This window comes from Dermacentor variabilis, chromosome 11 (genome assembly GCF_050947875.1).
Source record: "Dermacentor variabilis isolate Ectoservices chromosome 11, ASM5094787v1, whole genome shotgun sequence".
NCBI classification, from domain to species: Eukaryota; Metazoa; Arthropoda; class Arachnida; order Ixodida; family Ixodidae; genus Dermacentor; species Dermacentor variabilis.
Window position 1 is genome coordinate 112,765,540 of NC_134578.1, and position 22,790 is coordinate 112,788,329.

The 22,790-nt window shown below is 44.0% G+C and overlaps 1 protein-coding gene across 1 annotated transcript in view; it reads left to right on the top strand.

Moving 5' to 3' along the window:
- Nucleotides 1–22,790, top strand: part of LOC142563120 (solute carrier family 26 member 10-like) — an 87,954-nt gene that overhangs the window by 59,398 nt on the left and 5,766 nt on the right. Inside the window, exons 9-14 of the mRNA XM_075673662.1 lie at nucleotides 737–850; nucleotides 3,305–3,382; nucleotides 3,605–3,700; nucleotides 7,078–7,184; nucleotides 10,101–10,167; nucleotides 12,733–12,869. Of these exons, the coding sequence (XP_075529777.1) occupies nucleotides 737–850; nucleotides 3,305–3,382; nucleotides 3,605–3,700; nucleotides 7,078–7,184; nucleotides 10,101–10,167; nucleotides 12,733–12,869 (599 nt within the window). The remainder of the gene's footprint in view (nucleotides 1–736; nucleotides 851–3,304; nucleotides 3,383–3,604; nucleotides 3,701–7,077; nucleotides 7,185–10,100; nucleotides 10,168–12,732; nucleotides 12,870–22,790) is intronic.

Consider the following 22,790-nt stretch of genomic DNA (forward strand, 5'->3'; position numbering starts at 1 on the left):
CTTCAAACATTACAAAGCCATGTTTATGTTGACTACCTTGAAGAGTTAAGGATCCTACACCATGATTTTTCATTGTAAAGAAACTTTATAGAGATAACTTCCTGGGCACTTTATATGTAGTCTAGCCTTCAAAGGCCCAGTTTTGCAGCTGACGTTTCATATTTCAATGACACGAATATTACAGTTAAGGAGAAGCAACTATTGCAATCCGTAACAGCTGAGCGCCTACGGAAACTGCCTCAGTAGCTGCGTCTTCTTTTCAAGCCCCACTTTCGTAATGAAGTACGAAGACCTGCTGAGAGTTCTATTGTGTCAAAGCCAAAATTCCAGGAAAAATGGTATGAAGAGCAATTCACCCGCCCCGGCACTCTAAGATTTCTTTGGCCTTTAGGTAATTGTCACGAGTGACCGCACATTATTAGAACTGCACAACCGAAGGTTAAATATAAAATTGCGGCAGAACTCATCTCACGATTAATGTATACGTTCCTGCGATTATCAATGAAGCAACGGAGCGACACACCTCATTGCAATGCTCTGACCACTCGATCGTGGACTACAGATAGACAGCCCCCGGCAAATGCGCGAAGGACCGTAATAACGTTAGGCGCATTTACTATTATCAAACGCCCATTTAACCGGTTTGCCTTCTACCCTTTCATGCTCAATGAATTTTCATTGTGTGCTTTGGAAACTTACTGACATTTTGGCGTTTATTTTTCTCTTCTATACGCAGGAGATGTTGGCGTACGGCATGAGCTGTGTTGTTGGCTCATTCTTCATGTCTCTGCCAGCCGGGTCATCGCTGTCCAGGTCCGTCGTCCTCAAAGACGTTGGTGCACGGACACAGGTGCCCCATTTGCAATATTCTCTCGGAAGCACAACCCGGCTCAATTGAAAACCTCGAAGGGAACAACTCAGCCATATGCGAGAAATATTTCTGTGCATTTTTTCATGCAGGATACGGAGCAATTGTATGGACAAATTTATTCATTATCATCACATAGATGATGTTATTCTCATTCCTTTTAGATTTACATGGCCGGGTCATATTACTTGGCTTTTGAAGATTGCGAGGAGAATCAGTGCCGGGGCATTACGCCTAACGCTGGGAATATTTTTGTTTATAGCTAGACATGTAACTGCAGAAAGATCACGTGATGCAAGCAACAGCTTTTCTTCATCAAGCCTGGTGTTCGCATCATTTTTTCTGGTGGCGCGCTAGTATTCAGTACAGGCAGTTATATAATATTGACTGGTCTTGTGACTTTCATATGCAGCGAGACATCGAAATGCAAGAACACGATTGTCGTTATCCTACGGTAATCACAATGACCTGCAAGTACCACTTGAGATGGATACATATGTGGATAGACTCACCAATATGCCCTGCATGTAAGGTTCCTACAAGCTTACGAAGTATTCTACGTGATTGCTGTCGTTACTTGTCAGAAACACAATCTCTAAAGGCAGCAGTACGTTTGCAAGAGAACTCGAGCGGGCACTTGCTGGGCGTATTCTGCCCGTAGGGATGCACTACCGAGGTGTTTCGTGAAACTGAAGAGCTTTCGGTTTCTGCAAGTCATTTGCGATTCAACTAATCTGTTTGAATTGGCATGCGTGCGCGCGTTGGTGTATTTCCCGTTCATGTGCATGTTCGATAAATTCATGTACTATATTTCTTGGCGAGGACCTCTTGTTAAAGAGCATTACGCTAACCTCTCTAGCTCCTCATGAAATCTAGCATCTCCCATTCTCCCAAGGAAAAGCCTGCGTCTCTGTCTGTGCCAGCGCGTAGGACTCGTGACCTGTGAGCAAACATCTGAAAGCGCAATTCTCTAGGGGGACACCGCTGGTCTTTGCTGCCCGCGGCTGCTTACCTGACCTGCAGAATATCAAATATTTACGCCTCCAAAAAAAGAATAGAACTTCGGTCTACCAGCAAAACATACCGATTCTCTAACCGTTAGGCCAGTTTTGTTTTCTTTATTCGTTGTTGGCGTAAATCTCTCGCATACATCTTTCTCGTCGACGTCAGATAGCTGCTTCGATCGATTGGCACGCATGTCACGTCGCATAGGACGTGCCTGCCAGATTTAATTACAGCCGGCAAGCATCAAGTAAGCTGTCGAATAACGCTCAACTCTCGCGTAGCCCGCTCCGCGTACCTGCTAACTAAACAAAGAAAAAATATTGCCTACGGGCTCATGAGATTATTGTCTCGAGGTATCAATGCTTGCATTGGCATGTACGGCTGATTGCATTTTCTCATAGCTTGTAAAGCCCGCAGTGCATAAACAGATCATAGCATGACAATAAAGTTGCGCGTGCATAGTGCCTGAATAAAAATAGTTCATAAGACTACCGCCTTTGCACGTAAATAACGCGACCCCAAATATAAGACGAGAGGGACATTTAGCTCTCAGGAAAAGGAAAAAAAAACATATATTACAATTATAATGTGAGGTGCTGCCGCAAACAGACAGGAAAGGACGCATAAAAGTGAATGCCTGCAGGGCTTTATTCATCGTGACTGCAAAATGAAGTCGCAGAACAACGTGAAAGTACGAGCGCAAGCGCAATTTGCTCTTCTTCACTACTGATGCCTTTGTCATTGTTGGCGACAATGGCGTCGTCCTTCATATCGCCAAGGCTGACTGGAGAGGCAGCACTTCAGACACGACCGCGACACAAACTGACGAGCGCAAGCATTTCAGGCACAGTGCGGTAATCAACAACGCGATTTCTGCGGCTATGAAGCGCTGGAGGAATTAAAAGGGGAAAGAAAGCATGTTATATCCATATCACGAACTCGAATAGAACCCGAGGCGCGTTCTGAGGACTGAAATTTCAGAATAAAGCTAGCGTTATATTCGTGCAAATACGAGCAGTGTCGCAGATAATCAGAATAAAGATGTATTTGCAGCATTTGTTCACGCAGAATTTCCTTTTTTTGTATAAAGCAATATATCCAACATCAGCTCTTGATGTGCTTAACATTTATTTACAACTGCTATACCACAAAATAGTGTTACTAAGTAAAATGATGGTGCGCTCACGATCATAATTTTTTCTGTCAAGATTCCGTTCCATGTCACTAGAACAAACCGGCTAGATAACGGCCAAACCACGGCTACTCTACCGCCACCCCCTTCTCCTTTCTGCCCGGTCGTAAAGGGACGAAGAAAGTTTAGATTTTCTATTGGGAGAGGCAAATGAATTGACCGCCTCTGTCGCGCACATAATTTTAAAACACACACACAGTAATTTCGTGTCATTTCTGATTACATTCTCTGTTTGTCAGGTGTCCGGCCTTGTCTCAAGTGTGTTCGTCGCGCTGACGCTGTACACCCTTTCTTCACTTTTCCGGCCAGTGCCCGAGGTGAGACATTGATCATGCAGTATTTGCGTTGCTTCAAAGTGAATGAATGGTAGTTTTTTTTTTGTTATTGAATACTTTTGCTCAAAGTCGGTACAGTCTCGCCAGAGTGTGCCAGCTGGAGATAGCGCCTTAAGCCATAAGCTTTCTCAGAGAACTGATCCTAATTAAAGACTCGCAGAAGACTGATTATCTAAAATGGCGTGGTGCTTTCGTTGATTTCAGTGCGTCCTCGCTGTGCTTATCATAGTGGTTCTACTTCCAATGGTATTCAAGCTGCGGAACCTGCCCACGCTTTGGAGAATTAGCCGTTTTGATTTCGTAAGTTCAGACTTTGATTGTCACTTTGTGTGTGCGATGCGTTATTGATTCATTTCAGTTTGCATACCATACCAACACTACGGTTGGGAAAATGTTTCAGATGAGAATTGCAGATTGATTTTGACCACCTGAGCTGATTTGACATGCACCTAAATGAACGCAATCACTAGTTGCCTATACTGTTAGGAATATTTTGCTAAATTCTATTTTTTGTTAATTGCTGCTAACTGCAGGCGCAATTCAACTTTTATTTGCTGCGAGCAATTAACCACTGAGAAGTCAACTGCAAGACTGTTGGTGGAAGGTCATGGTGAAATTAAAGAGCGAACAGACCAGGCAGCGAAATGACTCGTGCAATCTACATGTCTTGTCAGGACATGCTTTTATTGTCCTCTGCGGTGGGCACTAAAATCGCAGCATGCACAACTGGGCTAGCGGACAACACTTGAACAACGTGCAAACCACATGGAATATCCGCCAGGGCGCCCAGTACATCAGAAAAACAGAAAAAAATAATACTGGCAGAATAGGCCGTGCGAGCGAAATTTAGATGCTCCGATGCTCAAACTTTCAATAAATAATAAAATTGTGACCTAAATTACATCAAACTAATTGCGCTATAATTCCAAGCTTAAAAGCTACTTAAGGACGATTTCATTATTAATCCAGAAGTTATGGTATAATGGGCACAGCGGTGACTTTTTTGCTGCTTCCAGCTTGTGCAGCTGCTACCGCTAATTTGCTGCCCCTCATTTAATTGCTAGATAAACAAATAAAATTTAAACATTGCACCTTGAGCCTAAGTAATGCGTCACTGAACTCATCCCAATATTTGCCACTGGCTTGCATAGTACATAAAGAGAGCTACGCATAACAACAAGTAATAGAGTGACATTATATGAAAGAACTGCAAGAATCCGCTTTTGGACTCGAATATCACTGTTCAAGTGCACGGTCCGTTGAGGTTGTGCGAAGACAAAAGCTTTATACAGTGCCAGCCGTTCAGAGAAGTAGAAGGGGATCGTGCTGATGCTTTTGAAGCCACTTCGTGATATTACTTGTTCCCTCTTTACAGCAGCCAACTCTGTTTTGATGAATAAAATTATTGGCATTTTCCCCCGAACGCTAAACAGGGGAAGTGGTTCTAAATAATGGCGTAATGACGAGCACCTTCAATGACGCTGCGGGCGTTGCACGTCGATGGGGCTCTAGATGTCGCCACAGGAAAATCGTTAGCTTTTCACAGAGGCCGAACAAAGGACTATACTCCCTCTCACAAGTACCTTGCAGCTCTAGGCGTACACACGCAATATCTTTGCGTAGCAGAATATAGTTAGTTTTGAGCATAACTGACTGGTTATCTGCAGCACTATAGTTTTTTGATCATTGCATGATGCGATACAGCGATACGTAACATGTAAGGGCGCTTCGTATGCTCTTCGTATGCCGAGAACTACTGTGGCACTAATCGCTGGTAACCTTTATAGCCACCCTAACTGTCATCTTACAGGGCAGCACCCATACAGCGCCAATCACCCGGTTCGGTCGGAATTCGTGCTTGTGACTAGCAGTCCGTCCTGTCTGCAGAAAACGAGCGGTAAAATTCATCATCGCTAAGTCTCATCTCGAGCTGAGATCAAAAAACCGTGGTATATGTTTTGTCGTAATTATTGTGATCGACGGTTTGTTTTCACGCCGCTAGTTGCTACAGACACCGCGCCGGGTCATAAAACTGGTTTGATTTCTAGTTAGCAGACGGGGCCACAGCATTAGTACTGGTGATGTGTTGACGATGCGACACGCTTTCAAGGGCTAATTGTTCAAGGCATCATTAATTTACTACCCCACTCTTGCATGACACGTGATGAAAGTAGCAAGCAAACCCCAAGTAGACTCCGAGCAGTCCTTGTGGCGCAGATAAACATGTATAAGGACATTCGCCTTTACTACTTGCTAAGGAGACTGCAAAGCAATTGTACGGAAAGCGTACGGGTAAAGCAAAACCCCGCTATCGCACGCATGTTAACGCAGCTTATGTTTACAGCGTCAAAACATTCTTTTTTGCGTCAACACACAAATCTTGGAGCATGTACCGACGGAATGGCCAGCAGACGCTGAGCAGATGACATGGCAGGGATGAGCACAACTCGAGATGCATTCGGCCTTTCTGTTGGCTAAGAATTGTTGTAGCTTGCACAGGGCTGCGAGGAACTACTGAGATAGACTACAGATAGGTTTAGGTTAACGTTTAATCTCCGTTCTGCTCGGGCCAGTGTATGCACCACGCTCTTGTATGCATGATGCTGCTGAGCAGGGATGCTAATGTGTGCTCGCTGAAAGTTCATACCAGCACCGGAAGCCACAATGCCGCCATGTCTCTGGCAGAGCCAATAAGGAAACGAAGCGTTATGGTTCTTCCTCTTGGCTTAGTTACTTTTGCAGCCAAATGCACTTCGCGGCTTTAGAGCCCTTCCAACCATCAATGCTCGGAATGTGCGAGCGAGTTAAGAAACTTGGAGGGCACTAAACCTTAGCTTAAAGAGGAAATCAAAAGATTCAAAGATCCCTCACTGCCTTCTCACGCTTCCCGACAACTGCATCTTATGTAACCGTAATGCATACAGGGAAACGCTGGCGGCGAATGATGTGCAGGAAGGGCGATTTTTCTCACAGAAACGTGGCCGCTTGTGTGGGCCGATCTTCTTTTATTGCTTCGCACTTTTAATATTTCAGCCTGAGAAAATTTACCATAAAAGGCGTGCGCTGTCGGTGTTTTGTTTCGTGACATTTGTATGTGGGCTGTCATTCTCGGAATTCCCAGGAATAACTTTGTACAGAATGTAAGATAACGTATGAGTAACTTTATTGATAGAAGAAGAAGCGTAATGTCGTGTAGAAAATATTAGCAAATTCTCGCTCACAGGACGCCCCCGGCGCCCACACCGGAAGCCGACACCAGATTTTCTGCGACAATGGCGCACTTAACGCTATGGCATTAATACTGTGTTGGCCAAATGAAAACAAGGAGCCTCAAGTGTTGGTACAAGTGCTATAGCGACAGAAAAATATATATAAATGGCGTGTTCTAGAAAATCTAGACAACTTAAACTGCTTGAAATGGTACGTGTGTATGCACCCGGTATTTCTAAGGAACGCATTTATGATAACTCTGGAGCGCATACGACGCTTACGTCTCACATGTGTCGAGTACCCCAAATACTGAGAAGTAATGTTCCCGGATGTAATCTTGCGGGTAGATTGTTTTAATAGAACCGGAAGCATTTTTCTCAGCGTTTCAATTAACGAGTACAAAACCTAGTGAACGCATAGGAACGCGCAGAGATACTAGACAGTGCATGGCTGTCGTCTTTCCACAGGTACTTTGGTCGCTAAGCTTTGCGGGTGTGGTGTTTCTGAACGCCACGTATGGACTCATGGCGGGCATTCTTTTGGGCCTCCTGATAATCTTCCTGGAGCTCAGCGGGTATGTTACTGCACTGTGCTTGGCAATGGAAGTTTTGTGAATGTACCGGGTGCGCGGGGATTTGAGGTCATAATTACAATTTATGCACGAGCAACGACATATCAAACAAGATTCTATATGTTTGCTGTGAATTATTTTACACGAGATGTTCTTAAGACCATCTTCTGCCTCAGTATTGGGCTTCGATGAAATGGTGTGCGTTGATATTTCCCAATGGGGCCACAATGGCTGCATGTGGTGCGCTTTCAGGATTGTTTGGCAGTTTGTATCTCGCCTTCTCTCAGTGACGTCTCCCATATAGATAAAAGCGTAGCAGAGATAAATATCGGGAAATAGGGTGCCACGTTGAGGGCGTCGTGGCCGCAGAACTATGGAGGCAGCCACCCTCAGGTGGCGCAGGTCTTTTGATAGGAAGCAAATCGAGCACTAAGGGTGGCGTCTTACGACCTCTCGCACAGAAAGAACGATTTTTCCACGGCATTCTACTAGGTAATGAGCGTGATTACCTTATCAGGCTGATGACAAAAGATGTTCTCGATGTGCCGGAGAAGCTCAACTCCCTGATTGCCATCTGTTTCTCGATAGCGTTGCTTCTCGGCACCTGGCACGCTCCCGGCTGCGGCTGATGGCAGCGCTATTATAGTGAGAAATCTGAGCTGGAAAACCGACTAGTAATATTCCGGAAAGCCATACATGGGTGGTATAGAAAAGGTAGATGGAGAGAGAGAGATACAAACGAGAGAAAAGCAGGAAGAAAAGATAGGAAGCATGCAGATGCAATATACGCGATAAACGCATTGTATGGGAAGCCAGATATCCAACTTAACCTGAAGGGGAAAACAAAATAAGAATGAATATGGGTTTCGCAATTGAAGTGGAATTATGCTAGTGTTCCAGATTGTGGTCGTTTTTTTTTTAGTCTGCGGCGATAAGAAATGGATTTCCCATGATGAAGCCTCTTCCATACTGCATGGAAAGGATGCAGGTACCCAAGCACATGTATTGTTCTGATCTGACAGAATGCATCCAGCCCAAAGTAGAGGCGTACTAGGCCTCATCCACGCTCTTCACTTTAAGGGCTATATGGTAAACAAACAGCTGCTTGAGCAAAGCAATGGTTGAGCAAAGCAAAGAAATCGGGCAATGAAGAAAATACTGTATTTCAAATAAAATAATCGGAGCTGACTGTTCAAATTAAGTATGGCGTAAAACGCGGCAGAACTGCGAGAGTGAGCGTGATAACAATTGCTACCACTGCGTTACCAAACACATACTTATTATTATCGTCATTGGTAACATAATGATAAACTTAATTTTATTACGACTCACGCTGCTCCTACAACTTTTTATGTATTACTGCCACATAGTGCCTCTCATGCGCGCCTTGAACTTGTCAACGCACGAGACTTCTAAGAGCGACGACGTAAAATCTTGACCTCAAAGGTTTAAAAATGTTTATAGGTGGAGAAGTAACTTAAGCAAGATATGGGTGCTCTTAAAGCTTGATAGAGAGACACTAATTGGGGTGTGCGCCCTTGATTTCTACTACAGAATGCCGTATAGCTTACGTTAAATCGCATACCTCACGTTAAAACACACAAAAAATAGAACACACGGAACACTGCATGGCCCTCACTAAATGTCCCATCGGGGCCGTTTGGGCACGAATAAATACGTAAATATTTAAAGACAATACCATGCGAGCAATCACCCTCCCTAGGTGAGCCAGCTCTCGGACGTTGCATATATTTCATCCCATGGTATGCACAATATTCCCGCCAGTGATTACACGGTTATCTGCATCGTCCTGTGCATGCAGCAGAGTAATGGTGCCCATATGGTGTATTTTTGCTTTTTGTTTAGATAATTTTATTTAAAAATTACGTGTCGCACTAAGCACAATTGGAGTTCATGAGCTTGATTACTATAAGAGGCGAACATTAAAAGAATTAGAACCCAAAATTATTTGGCTAATATAACAAATTAAGACCAATAGAGTTTTAAACTAAGTACTTCACGGAACATATTACTTCCAAACGCTGTTTATTTCGAGGCTGCAAGCTTGTGACGAGAAAAATATTTTTATAGAGCACCCGTTGTATTATTACAGTGCGAACTATTGTAGATCTTTGACATGTACAAGCGGTTGCCAATACCTTTGGGGTGCATGAATGCTTAGATGTTAGCGTGCTGTGATAGGGAGCTCTCGGGAAAGGCCTCTCTTCTTTTATTTCACGGTACTCGCCCCATATTACAGCTGCGGGAGAGGAGGGTGGCAGTTGGTGACTTCTAAAGTCATATACACTCGAAAGAAATTCTGAGGATTACACCAGTTTTGACGGTTGCACTCCCAGTGATGGCGATGAAATGCATGCTGTTACAATATATTTTCTGTCTCAGTGCATAAAACGGCGTTTTTTTAAACGGCTGATACATGATCGCATTTGTTTCCCGAAATTACGACTAAGGAAATCCCGAATATGATGCTAATTTATAAATTCGTTCTCAGTGGATGTGGCATGTGAAATGCCTGGCTTCAGTGCGTGCATTGTAGTATGTGTGCTAGAATAATTAGTTAAAGATTTGATTAGGGAAATCTTGGTATTTATTCAGTTATGCATATTTATTTCGACTGTAGGTAATGCCTCTTTTAGTAATCCAGCTGACTAAGTAACTTGGGTTCCGCATGCCACAGGGGATTCTTAAAGTTCTGTCGGGATTAAAATAAGACACACGGAATATTTCACTTCGCACAATCTTTACGCAAGGCGGCAACGCTCTTCTTTCATAGACTGCAAGCTTGTGCCCAGAAAATTCGCTTATAGAGGACATAATTTGTGAACAGTGTGAACTATTACAGCTTTTTGACTCGTACTTGCGGTTGTGGTTGCCAAAACAGTTTTTCCCCCTCAATAGGCAGAAAGGATCACGCTTGCAACCTCGGAAACCGGATGTCTTCGTCTCTTCAAAACTAACATCAGAGGTAAGATACCGCGTGAGTTAATGTGCAGGCTAATTAATTTTTCTAAAATAGAATCACGTTTTCCTTGCCCCTCTGAGATTGTTCTTATTCTCTCAGTCACTATATCAGCACAACGTCACGCTTTATTTTCTCTCACCTACTTTCTGTACTCTTCGCGAACATCTATTCTCTGGCCTCTCTCATGTACGGTGTTAGCGTGTAACAAAAATCCAGGCTTGCTAGGCCTTAGCGCATGTTGACTACTACACACAACAGCCTAATCAGGCGCCGTTTTGCAACTTTTGAGGCTACCAAGAGACTCGCCTAAGGGATGGCAGCTTGTTGACCGGTACCATTCGCTCCTGCAGCATTTGCACAGACTACTGATCGCAAAGCGAGGAACAATAGCGTGAAGAACCTAAAAGCACGTGCAATGAACACACACATTTTACTTGAGAAGTGTGCGAAGCAAATGGTGCTGAAGCGAACGGAGCTCGTAAAGCAGTCACGGCGCATACACCGTCGCAACAAATGTAGTTGCAATCAATCAGGCTCTCTGCCGTGTGGGCTACAGCCGCATAATAACGGGGCACAGCAATGGAGAAGGAAAAAAAAAGTAACGACCAGTAAACGAGAACAGTTTGGAAAAAAAGTATCAGTTCTAATTAAATGCGCAAGTGGGTTGCTGCGGAGTGGCATTGGCGTCATACAACCATGGCGTATTGAACTGTCATGGGTCTGTGGAGGCCTCACAAACCTCGCGTTGCAACGGCTGCTTTTCAAGCACAAAAGTGTCGTGCAGTAAAAAGCCTACAGTGAATAATACACGCTCAACTACCTTAAATAAATCAAAGATATGTGGCATATGGAAGAACCAAACAGAAAAACAAGACAATGTTAAATATTGTTCCAAAATGGCGAAATTGCGATCAACCACTCGTGACAGTGATAATAGTGAATATCCAGAGGGCCTGACCGGAAGCTATAAAATTATTGTCGCAGAATGAATTTGTCAGGCAAATTGAATTCAAGAATTTGCCGGTTTGATCGGGCACAAGGAAAAGAAATTTCGCGAGCTTTGTTCAACGAAAGTCTCAAACTTATCAAGCAATCTAGCCCTCAAGTGAGGAAATTTCAGTGCTATCATCTATTGACGAGTCTACTACCACCCTGCGAACAAACTGATAAGTTTACGAAAGCCTATACTATAAAGTGTGGTGTTATTACGCTCACACGAGTGCACCATACATTGCATTCATTGGATTCAAGTATATTCTTTAACTGACAAATGCAATGAACAGATGTCCGGGGCGATTTGTTCAAGCAGGCACCACCAGTGCTAAACACTAAGGATGAATTGCCTGGTCGCCTCCATAGGAAACGAAAGCTTTGCGACGTGAGTGGACAATTAAGGCCATTATAGCTCACATTTAAACAAAACAAAGTGCGCCGATGTGTATTACGAACAAATTCTTTCTCAATACATCGGTTGACGTAACGGCGCGGTAGACATTCGACCATACCACGAGATTTTCACAACGTAAGTCCCCACGACGTCCGTTCTGGCAGAAGCCCTTTCCACACATTGTGGACACATCCTTCTCAATATTTGTGCGGCTAGAGTGTTAAGTCGCTCTTTACTCTTCTTACTAGCTTAATTCGAGCCATAAACGATTTTACTTTCTACTGTTCGTACATGATCCCGCAATATTGATTGAAACGCTCTTGAAGAAATATAATATAATGCCAACATCAACGCGAAAAGATAAACCAACTTTAGCAGCAGCCTTATGGCCGCCGTCCATTCATAGAATGTACCGAATTCCGGCTATGCAGTGACGTCAGCATATGCAAGTATATCGTGGTCTTAGTGGCCATGGATACGCGATGAATTACTGTTTTTGAGCCACCTTACTGTCTTTGGCGAATGAAAGAATGCGAGCTTCATCGAAAGCTATCGTGCAACTCCGCGCTTTTGCGGGCATTATATAGTCTTTTCAGGTAGGGCGTATGGTGCCAATAACATCTGTAAATATTGTGGTTGTTTTGACTGTCACTACGAAACTGCCCTGTGGAACGGCTGCAACTGTGGAGGTAGTTTGATGTTGTTGAATAGCACTGTAACACGCCTACGTCATGTTTTTGCATTCTGTGACCACGTAAACGCGGCCGCATTGGCTGGTTATCACACCGGCGTCCTCACGTTCAGCTACAGAAAGTCATGCCTACCGAACCAATGTGGTAATGCCATCGCTAAATATGGAAGAAGTAAGTAGAGTTTCCTTATTGCCTGAAAACAATAACCTTCATGTATGGTAGCTGATGATGCATACAGGTGACGCTCCAGACCATGTGTGCAAAATGGTACTTTATAACGCTGCACGACGTAATCATAACGCAAGTACCTACATGAACAAGTCCCTACTAAAGTCCCCACTATGTTAAAACACAAATAAAAATGGCATTATGTCATGTCATTTTCGTGAACTGGTGACATTCATATCTACTAGTTTCACTTTTATGAGCACCTAGAATACGATGGCATGATTTTATTAACTCTTCTTTCTTTCCTGTGCAACGACTTAGGAAAACAGAGTGATAATCTACAGATTCAGTGGCCCTCTTTGCTTTGCTACGCACCACAACATAGTTGCCGATATTCTGAGCTTCTTCAAGCGTAATGAATCCAAGATTGAGGAAGGCTCCACGAGGCTACAAGCAGTGTAAGTACATAAAAATCATCACAGCCTCATTGTTTGCAGCGCTAACACGGCTCATACCAGCAGTGGACCTTGACCTCTTTTGCGGCTGCCTCAATTATCTTTTTGCATTTTATGGCGCTGCACATGAGCAGAACTACGACGTTGCATGTTTAATACCCAATTGTTCTGTATTATTAGGTATAAGTACCTTGCATGAATTAAAATTAATTACAGTCTCATTTCTAAGACTACGCACGTTAAAACGAAGCTACGCTTGCTGTGCCCACCTCATACCTTCAACCGCTCCAATGAACGCACACGCTAAAAACTCTGTTCGTAATTCTAAATGTGACTTCCTTCAGCAACATATTCTGCGGCAAGGCTATTTCTCATAATATCCTGTAAAAGGAATCTCTAAACGAAAGATCACGTTGTGAAGTTGGGAAGCAACGGCCTAAGAATATTGCAGCATTTATTTTTTTGAAAGCTATTCACACTGCGCACCCGCAAAATGTACTTCATTTATGCTACTTTCCATGTCCTACACAGGGCACTGAGTAAGAGGGGAGCAGTAGCATTTGGTTGCGCAAAATACTGCAGCAAAGCCAGACAGCACACAATAGATTGTACAAATGAACAGAGCAGTTTAAAAAATTGGAGTGAGCTGCACATTTTGTAAGGAAAACAAACAGCAGCTGAGTACATTGTCAGAATGCTTCTATAAAGTTTTCGTGGTTTGAAAGCCAAGCGACATCATCCGCTATAGCTTACCGAAATATCGTCACGTTGAAGCTACAGGGAAGAACCAGTCAGTGGCAAGATGTTAGTCTCGAATCTAACTGTTTATAATGTTAACTTGCACCCAGAGAAAAAAATGTTACACTCCGAGCACAGCGATGGAGGCCCCCGCCCATTTGTCAGTCCTGATAAAACACTCAGGAGTGTCGGCTGTTTATCCATGAATCATGGTGCTTTCTAGAGAAATTGCTGGAATTTGCGCACGATGCAAAATGTACCCCACTATCACTTCGCGCACGCAATTTCATTAGACAAGACTTTTTCTCCATACAATTGCTGACAACGTTCGAGAAAGTTCTGTTACATGCAGGCGCATCTTGCGTCGACCGATAACTTTGTAACAGTACTATATTGGTAGTATGGTGAAAACCTGGCAGCAAAAAGGAAGAGCAGTGTAGACATGTCAACATGAAAAGCATTAGTCACGGTAAATAGGTCACACTCGTCTTCACGTGGGTGCCGACAGTTGCGTAAGAAGCCAAAGTCACTCGACAGCTTTAGAACACCGTCTCTCGCTTTACGTGCGTTAAACGCAAGCGCACTTGTGGGACGTTACAATGCGCGTACTTATGAAATGTACAGTTTAACGTACAGAAAACGCAAGCGTAAGCAAGACGTTGGAAGACAGGACGCCGTCTGGTGTCTTGTGCCAAACATGATCAAGATGATCCATTAGCGACCATCTTGTGACTTCTGTGCTAACTTCGTTAGGCCTATGGAGGCCGTAATCGCCTTACAATCTATGAAATCCTATGCACTAATAAATGAAGCTTCAGGCACGTTTCAAGGACGCGAAGCATCATTTTAACCGTTACTTGATATCGACGGTAGCGAGTGTGCAGCCATCACTAGAATTCTGGCTGAAGTGGCAGCCATGGGCGCCGCCATGTTAGAGAGCGCTATCTTCGGTGTGCCTAAACACTACGTACTTACACCTGACAACCTGCGTTAAAATAGCCGTACTTAAGCCGCAGAAACCAACTAACGTACGGAAAATGTGCAGTGGAGGCAACGCTATTTTATTAGTACGTAACGTCTTTAAGCGTGGTTTGAAACACTATTCTTCAACTGTATATTGTGAATCTGATGCGGTAATCAAACGGAGGGAGGTTAAGGCTAGAATTCATGTGGTGACGAGCTATAGTAGTATGTTTGAAACAGATAGCATGGCATAGTGCAGCACATATTGAATGGTTGCGGGTAGAAGTCATGTTTTATCAGAGTAGCGCTAGCTTGAAGAACGTAGTTTTGAGCATCAAACTAATCTTTCGTGTTCAAAATTGCTCCTACCGTAATCTTAAGTATTGATTATGGCGAGACCATGACTTTCATACGTATTCCAGTTTAGTGTGTGTTCTGGTGGGTCGTATGATACTTGTATAATAGTTAGGCGAACTGCATCAGTTCGCATGCACACCACAAAAAAATTGAGTTCGAGGTGAGCGCCTGAGTGCTTACGAACAAAGTCAATGTGTCTTAGCTGAACGGCTAAGTACTCATTTAGGCAGCCCTTATGCACTTTAGTGTGGTTTAGATTGTAAGATGTTATACAAGTTATTAGGCTTAGGAATGCAGTACATTACATTACAGTATGATGTCCAGAGCATTTTGCTACACGATGTATCAACAATGAATCAAGTCCGGCTAACTTTGATGCGCAATATGATTGTGAATAATATGGTGTACTGGACAGATAAGGCAATCATGCCCGACTCGCTAATTCTGCTTTGTTATGTTAGTCAACTATTTCATTTATTACGCAGCGAAGAGTAACTGGCTGGAGACGCTTGTCTGCAGCACACCTGACCTCACACCTAACGGAGAGGATGTAATGTTGCTCACGACAGAAATCTGCAGGTGGAAAGATAGGAAATAGCGAAGTCATGGCAGGTTTATGGAATCAAGGTGGAGGATGGTTGGTTTGGCCACAAAGCAAGATGACCAGACGTTTTAGAGAAATCTAGATAATGACGTTGGCTTGGTGAACTCCTTATCAAGCCACCCTATTAGGAGAACGATAGCTCTAACTAGAAAACAAATTGTATCAGTGACGCTAAGACGTGCATAACTAATATAGAGCAAATGCAGGTTAGGAAAATGAGATTATTATTTTTCAATGAATTGTCCGTGCCATATTTCAACAGAAGTAATACTTTTGCATTTGTCCCGTCGGCTGGCATGCGCCCAAATGCTAAATATTTCCAGGAAATACGAAAGAAAATGACAACCATTCCACTCTGTGAAGATAGAATGACAGCGAAAGCTGACGATAGTCAAAGCTCTCAAGCGGAAAGCCATGTGCTTTCGCTGCCGTTACATCTTCACAGAGTGGAATGATTGTCATATTTTGCGCTGCGAGGCTGGCGTCGTTGCTCGTTGAGAGGTGCCGGGGCTCGTGATTGTCGTTTTCGCTCAGCATCGCGGGAACGTTCTTCGTCGGTGGCAGTTTCGCGCCGGCGCCGTTTACATTCTCGTTGCTGTTCAGCCCTCCTCGTGCGCATGTTCTTCTTCGGGTGTACGAACTACGCGTATTCACCCCATTGACAACGCAACTATTTTAGCACCGATACCTCTCCTGCTTATATACCGCGGTAACCTTGACGTCACGCTATTGTTCGAGCGTTCTAACTTGTTCCACATTTTGACACCTGCGCCATCGCACTGCATCCGTATGGGTTTCTTAGAAATCGCTTAGTCCGTTTTTGCTGCCGGAAGCCGAGAAAGCTACGGAAGGTTAGTCATATACAGCTTTCGCTCTAAATGAAAGAAACTAAACGTTTTATAATAAGCCCTCAACAGACTGTCCAGTTCATGATCCAGGGGCAAGTTGGAATGAAAGTTGGCTGTCAAAATAATCAAGGAGAAAAAATTTTCAAGGCACTTGGACACTCCTCATCAGCACGCTGTTTTCCCACCCCGAAGCAGCATGGCATGTTTTAAGGTTTTCTTAGAATGCTTGTGATTTCTGGGATCATTATGCTGGAGAACTAGCCAGTCTTGCAATGAACTAGCGTTATACTTGTTCTGTACTCGACGAAACGTGGAACAATAGACCTACTATGTTCGTGGTGGCGCAATGTATGAGTGATCAGGTATATTGTTGAATATATTCTCGGTATTCGGAGAGTTTTAAATCATCCAGGGAACAATGTGTATTTTTTATGTTTGCAGTATTGACAATTACGGCGTTTTTGTTTCTGTTTTTCTTATCAGCTGTGCTATTTTCTTCCTAAGAGGACCCATATATTATCTAAAATTACACTACGAAAGAAGGGGCGAATGGTGCTGACCGAATTAACTGTTTCAACAAAAGCTTACCAACTATCTCGGACATTTAAGATCTTTACAGGCGCTATATAAATGCTTCATATTGTAATCATCCAAGAGGAACTTTTTGCCTCGTCCTTTTTTGTGTCTTTCGACTTGTCATCAATCAAATCCGTTCATTCTGCCTATTTTTTATATCGAGGGAAGTGCCTCAAGTCCGGGCTACATTTCGTGAAGCGAATTCATCGTTGTCAATGATGGATTGTGTCCTGAAACGGCAACCCTACTGTCTCCATCCCCAAAATGTGGCAGAATTGCAGAATTTCGCCGCGAGAACAGGCCATCGTTGAATATTTCAGTGGATTCCATGGCACTGTGGCTTATATAGAATGAAATCCTCTACGAAGAGGGAAAAATGACTGAGGAGTACCTCAGGTTGGGTCAGTTGGTGCGACATTCTACCGATTTAACCAGCGCAAATAAACGCGGACGTAAGAAACCCATATACAGAGAACCAGTGGTATATTACCAACTGAAATTTCATACGAAGGACCATGTGTTTAAGATCTCGTCCTATCGCAATCGCCATGATATTGTTAATTATGCAGGTGAAAACACGCATTCTCGTGAGCGGAAAGAATCATCGCGTCATAAGCTATAAAGTTTAGCTATCAACATCGCAAGCAACGACATCAGCTTCTGGCTTTGGTCCGGACTATCGCGGATCGGGCGGCAGGTGATGAAGGAGGACGACCTGTTGGTGAATGTGTTCCTTCACTCACACTCACCGTAAACAGGAAACCTCCCAACAGCTTTGGATGTCCTAAGGAAAACAGTTGAAAAAGCAGGCAAATGTGCTTTGGTAATCTTTTTAAGGCGAAAACCAACAAACCTGTCTGCCCTTTTCGAACTATTGTTTCAGAACGACGCGCGTGGCACAACATTGTAACTGTTTTTCTACAGCTCCACCTTGTATCGTAACTCCGGTATGATCCCTTCCGTGTTGGCAGTTCATAGGCGGCGGCAGATCCCCTGGAGGACATGGCAGAAAGGTGTGGCCTTGTTCACTGACATAGAAGAACTTGCTTACTCAGCGCTTCACCCGCAACATTTTCGTGCTGATAGAAGCGAGATCGAGGAGTCCGAAGTAGCAGACTTGCAAATTTGGTCCGACATCAGCAATGAAAATTTCATGATTTTATTGGAACTTTACCTTCAGTTCGCTGTTATCAGTGTTGAAGACAAACATTACGTGAAAGAAGTTCGCATTTGTATTGATTGGCCTGTCACCCCTGCTTTGTGTGATAACTTATTGTCATGTCTAGATGAGCGCGTCCACTCTTGTCTGAAAGATTCTCGAGTGGTCCATTATTTTATACATGCTGACGATTTCCTAGCTTCGAATAACTATGTTCTTAATTCTGACCATGACAGTACTATTGATTGTGTGATAAGTACGCTAAGGCGCAGCGGTGGCGTAGAGGTAGAACACCCGCCTCGCGTGCAAGAGGTCCGTGGTTCGAATCCCGGTGCCGGCAATTTTCCACCGGATTAAAAAAAAATCCGCGTGTTGATAAAATTGCACAAACAGGCCTGGAGTGTGGCCTGATCCCGGTGACCAGAACCGGTAACGCACTCCCTCACCAGAGCAGGATTGGCCACCCTGGTGCAGTACTTGGCCACAACCTCCTATGAACACAACAATCAAACCCCGGCCCTCAGTCCCCAGCAGCTGCGAAGCAACTGACCACGGCGGCGGTCAGACCTGCGACGCAGCAGAGGGTGCTAAGAATCACTGGCTCCGGACAGGCCGCCATTGGAATATGAACCTGGCAACGTTTAACGCTAGAACGTTATCTAGTGAGGCGAGTCTAGCAGTGCTATTGGAGGAACTAGAGGGCAGTAAATGGGATATAATAGGGCTCAGTGAAGTTAGGAGGCCGAAAGAAGCATATACAGTGCTAAATAGCGGGCACGTCCTGTGCTACCGGGGCTTAGCGGATAGAAGAGAACTAGGAGTCGGATTCCTGATTAATAAGAATATAGCTGGTAACATACAGGAATTCTATAGCATTAGAGAGGGTGGCAGGTCTTGTTGTGAAACTTAATAAGAGGTACAAAATGAAGATTGTACAGGTCTACGCCCCTACATCCAGTCATGATGACCAGGAAGTCGAAAGCTTCTATGAAGATGTGAAATCGGCGGTGGGGAGAGTGAAAACTAAATACACTATACTAATGGGCGACTTTAATGCCAAGGTAGGCAAAAAGCAGGCTGGAGACAAGGCAGTGGGGGAATATGGCATAGGCACTAGGAATAGCAGGGGAGACTTATTAGTAGAGCTTGCGGAACAGAATAATATTAGGATAATGAATACCTTCTTCCGCAAGCGGGATAGCCGAAAGTGGACGTGGAGTCGCCCGAACGGCGAGACTAGAAATGAAATAGACTTCATACTCTGCGCTATCCCTGGCATCATACAAGATGTGGACGTGCTCGGCAAGGTGCGCTGCAGTGACCACAGGATGGTAAGAACTCGAATTAGCCTAGACCTGAGGAGGGAACGGAAGAAACTGGTACATAAGAAGCCGATCAATGAGTTAGCGGTAAGAGGGAAAATAGAGGAATTCCAGATCAAGTTACAGAACAGGTATTCAGCTTTGACTCAGGAAGAGGACCTTAGTGTTGAAGCAATGAACGACAATCTTGTGGGCATCATTAAGGAGTGTGCAATGGAAGTCGGTGGTAACTCCGTTAGGCAGGATACCAGCAAACTATCGCAGGAGACGAAAGATCTGATCAAGAAACGCCAATGTATGAAAGCATCTAACCCTACAGCTAGAATAGAACTGGCAGAACTTTCGAAGTTAATCAACAAGCGTAAGACAGCTGACATAAGGAACTATAATATGGATAGAATTGAACATGCTCTCAGGAGCGGAGGAAGCCTAAAAACAGTGAAGAAGAAACTAGGAATTGGCAAGAATCAGATGTATGCGTTAAGAGACAAAGCCGGCAATATCATTACTAATATGGATGAGATAGTTCAAGTGGCTGAGGAGTTCTATAGAGATTTATACAGTACCAGTGGCACGCACGACGATAATGGAAGACAAAATAGTCTAGAGGAATTCGAAATCCCGAAGGTAACAGCGGAAGAAGTAAAGAAAGCCTTAGGAGATATGCAAAGGGGGAAGGCAGCTGGGGAGGATCAGGTAACAGCAGATTTGTTGAAGGATGGTGGACAGATTGTTCTAGAGAAACTGGCCACCCTATATACGCAATGCCTCATGACCTCGAGCGTACCGGAATCTTGGAAGAACGCTAACATAATCCTAATTCATAAGAAAGGGGACGCCAAAGACTTGAAAAATTATAGACCGATCAGCTTACTGTCCGTTGCCTACAAAGTATTTACTAAGGTAATTGCAAATAGAATCAGGAACACCTTAGACTTCTGTCAACCAAAGGACCAGGCAGGATTCCGTAAAGGCTACTCAACGATAGACCATATTCAGACTATCAATCAAGTGATAGAGAAATGTGCAGAATATAAGCAACCGTTGTATATAGCTTTCATTGATTACGAGAAAGCGTTTGATTCAGTCGAAACCTCAGCAGTCATGGAGGCATTACGGAATCAGGGTGTAGATGAGCCATATGTAAAAATACTGGAAGATATCTATAGCGGCTCCACAGCCACCGTAGTCCTCCATAAAGCAAGCAACAAAATCCCAATAAAGAAAGGCGTAAGGGAGGGAGATACGATATCTCCAATGCTATTCACAGCGTGTTTACAGGAGGTATTCAGAGACCTGGATTGGGAAGAATTGGGGATAAAAGTTAATGGAGAATACCTTAGTAACTTGCGATTCGCTGATGATATTGCCTTACTTAGTAACTCAGGGGACCAATTGCAATGCATGCTCACTGACCTGGAGAGGCAAAGCAGAAGAGAGGGTCTAAAGATTAATATGCAGAAAACTAAAGTAATGCTTAACAGTCTCGGGAGAGAACAGCAATTTACAATAGGCAGCGAGGCACTGGAAGTCGTAAGGGAATACATCTACTTAGGGCAGGTAGTGACGGCGGATCCGGATCATGAGACGGAAATAATCAGAAGAATAAGAATGGGCTGGAGTGCGCTTGGCAGGCATTCCCAAATCATGAACAGCAGGTTGCCGTTATCCCTCAAGAGAAAAGTATATAATAGCTGTGTCTTACCAGTACTCACCTACGGGGCAGAAACCTGGAGGCTTACGAAAAGGGTTCTACTCAAATTGAGGACGACACAACGAGCTATGGAAAGAAGAATGATAGGTGTAACGTTAAGGGATAAGAAAAGAGCAGATTGGGTGAGGGAACAAACGCGAGTTAATGACATCTTAGTTGAAATCAAGAAAAAGAAATGGGCATGGGCAGGACATGTAATGAGGAGGGAAGATAACCGATGGTCATTAAGGGTTACGGACTGGATCCCAAGGGAAGGGAAGCGTAGCAGGGGGCGGCAGAAAGTCAGGTGGGCGGATGAGATTAAGAAGTTTGCAGGGACGGCATGGCCACAATTAGTACATGACCGGGGTTGTTGGAGAAGTATGGGAGAGGCCTTTGCCCTGCAGTGGGCGTAACCAGGCTGATGATGATGATGACGTTTAACAAGTATGGTATTGGACTGAGGTTTACCTTTGAGAAGCCTGCCGACAACTCTATCCAGTTTTTACATTCATGCCTGCGTTTGAAAGCGACAGCGCTTGTTTGATGTACAGCCTGAGATCCATGAAAGGCCTCGTAACATTCGACAGTACCGACTGAAAGAATACCCAAAGAGGTATTTCCATGACTTTCTCAACGACTCGTTAATGATTCACATCTAGTGCAATTGAGCTTCTCATCCCTCGTAGCCCGCTTGATGAACTCCGACTACCTACCTTTAATTGTGTCATCTGTGAGCGAGAAGCCTGTTGAGGAACGAAAACAGCCAAGGTGTGAAAAGAGTAGAATTGACAGGAAGCGAGTGAACGTAATTCCTTACCTCCGCACAGTTCTTCACAGCATCAAAAGGACCCTCAATGTTAATGTTAACGTGGTATTTTCTAACCCAATGAAGCTGTCTAAGGTTTGTTCCATATGCCAGAGAAAGCCCAAAACGCGCAGTAAAGACACAAAACAATGTTATCGATTGTAAAGCAAGCATTGTATATGAAACTCCGCTCAGTTGTAAACTGAAGTACACCAGCCATAAAGGCTGGTGTTTTATTGACTGAGAACGCGGGCGAATGTTAAGTGTAAGCAACAAATCTGGCCACTTGGGCCATTGATCTAAGATGTGGTTACGCACCTGAGTTTCGGAGAAGTAGGTTCTTGAATACCAGGAAAGACGGATTGCAAAGGGCATTTTTCATCAACAAAGCTGGAGGCACATGTGTAAGTAAGCCATCGATGCTTCTCTCGGAAGACGAGCTCACTTTTATCGAATACCACCTTTGAGTCACTGTTCTTTATGATCCCATTATCACTTGTGCAATTCAACAAAAGGCGGTTTCTGCTCTCTGTTTGACAGAGCACCTTTTTTGTGTCCACGTTTCCGAGTGTGGCAAAGACAAATTTTATCACATTTTGTTTAGTCCTTTGTTTTTTTCGCCACCCTTAAAGTTTGCCGCTGCAGAGCTAGTTGCACACTGAGCGTTCATTCCCATTCTCAGCCTTGCAGCTGGTCTGCGTTTTCATCCCACTGAGCACTTCGTGTTTGTTGCGTTCGCTCGTTATAGAATATGAAACCATACGGAATTGTGATCTAGTGCCTGCTTCCTGCTAGTGATAAGGCATTGATTGCGTTTGGTATATTCGCTCTGGACTCTGCCACGGGACAATTTCTT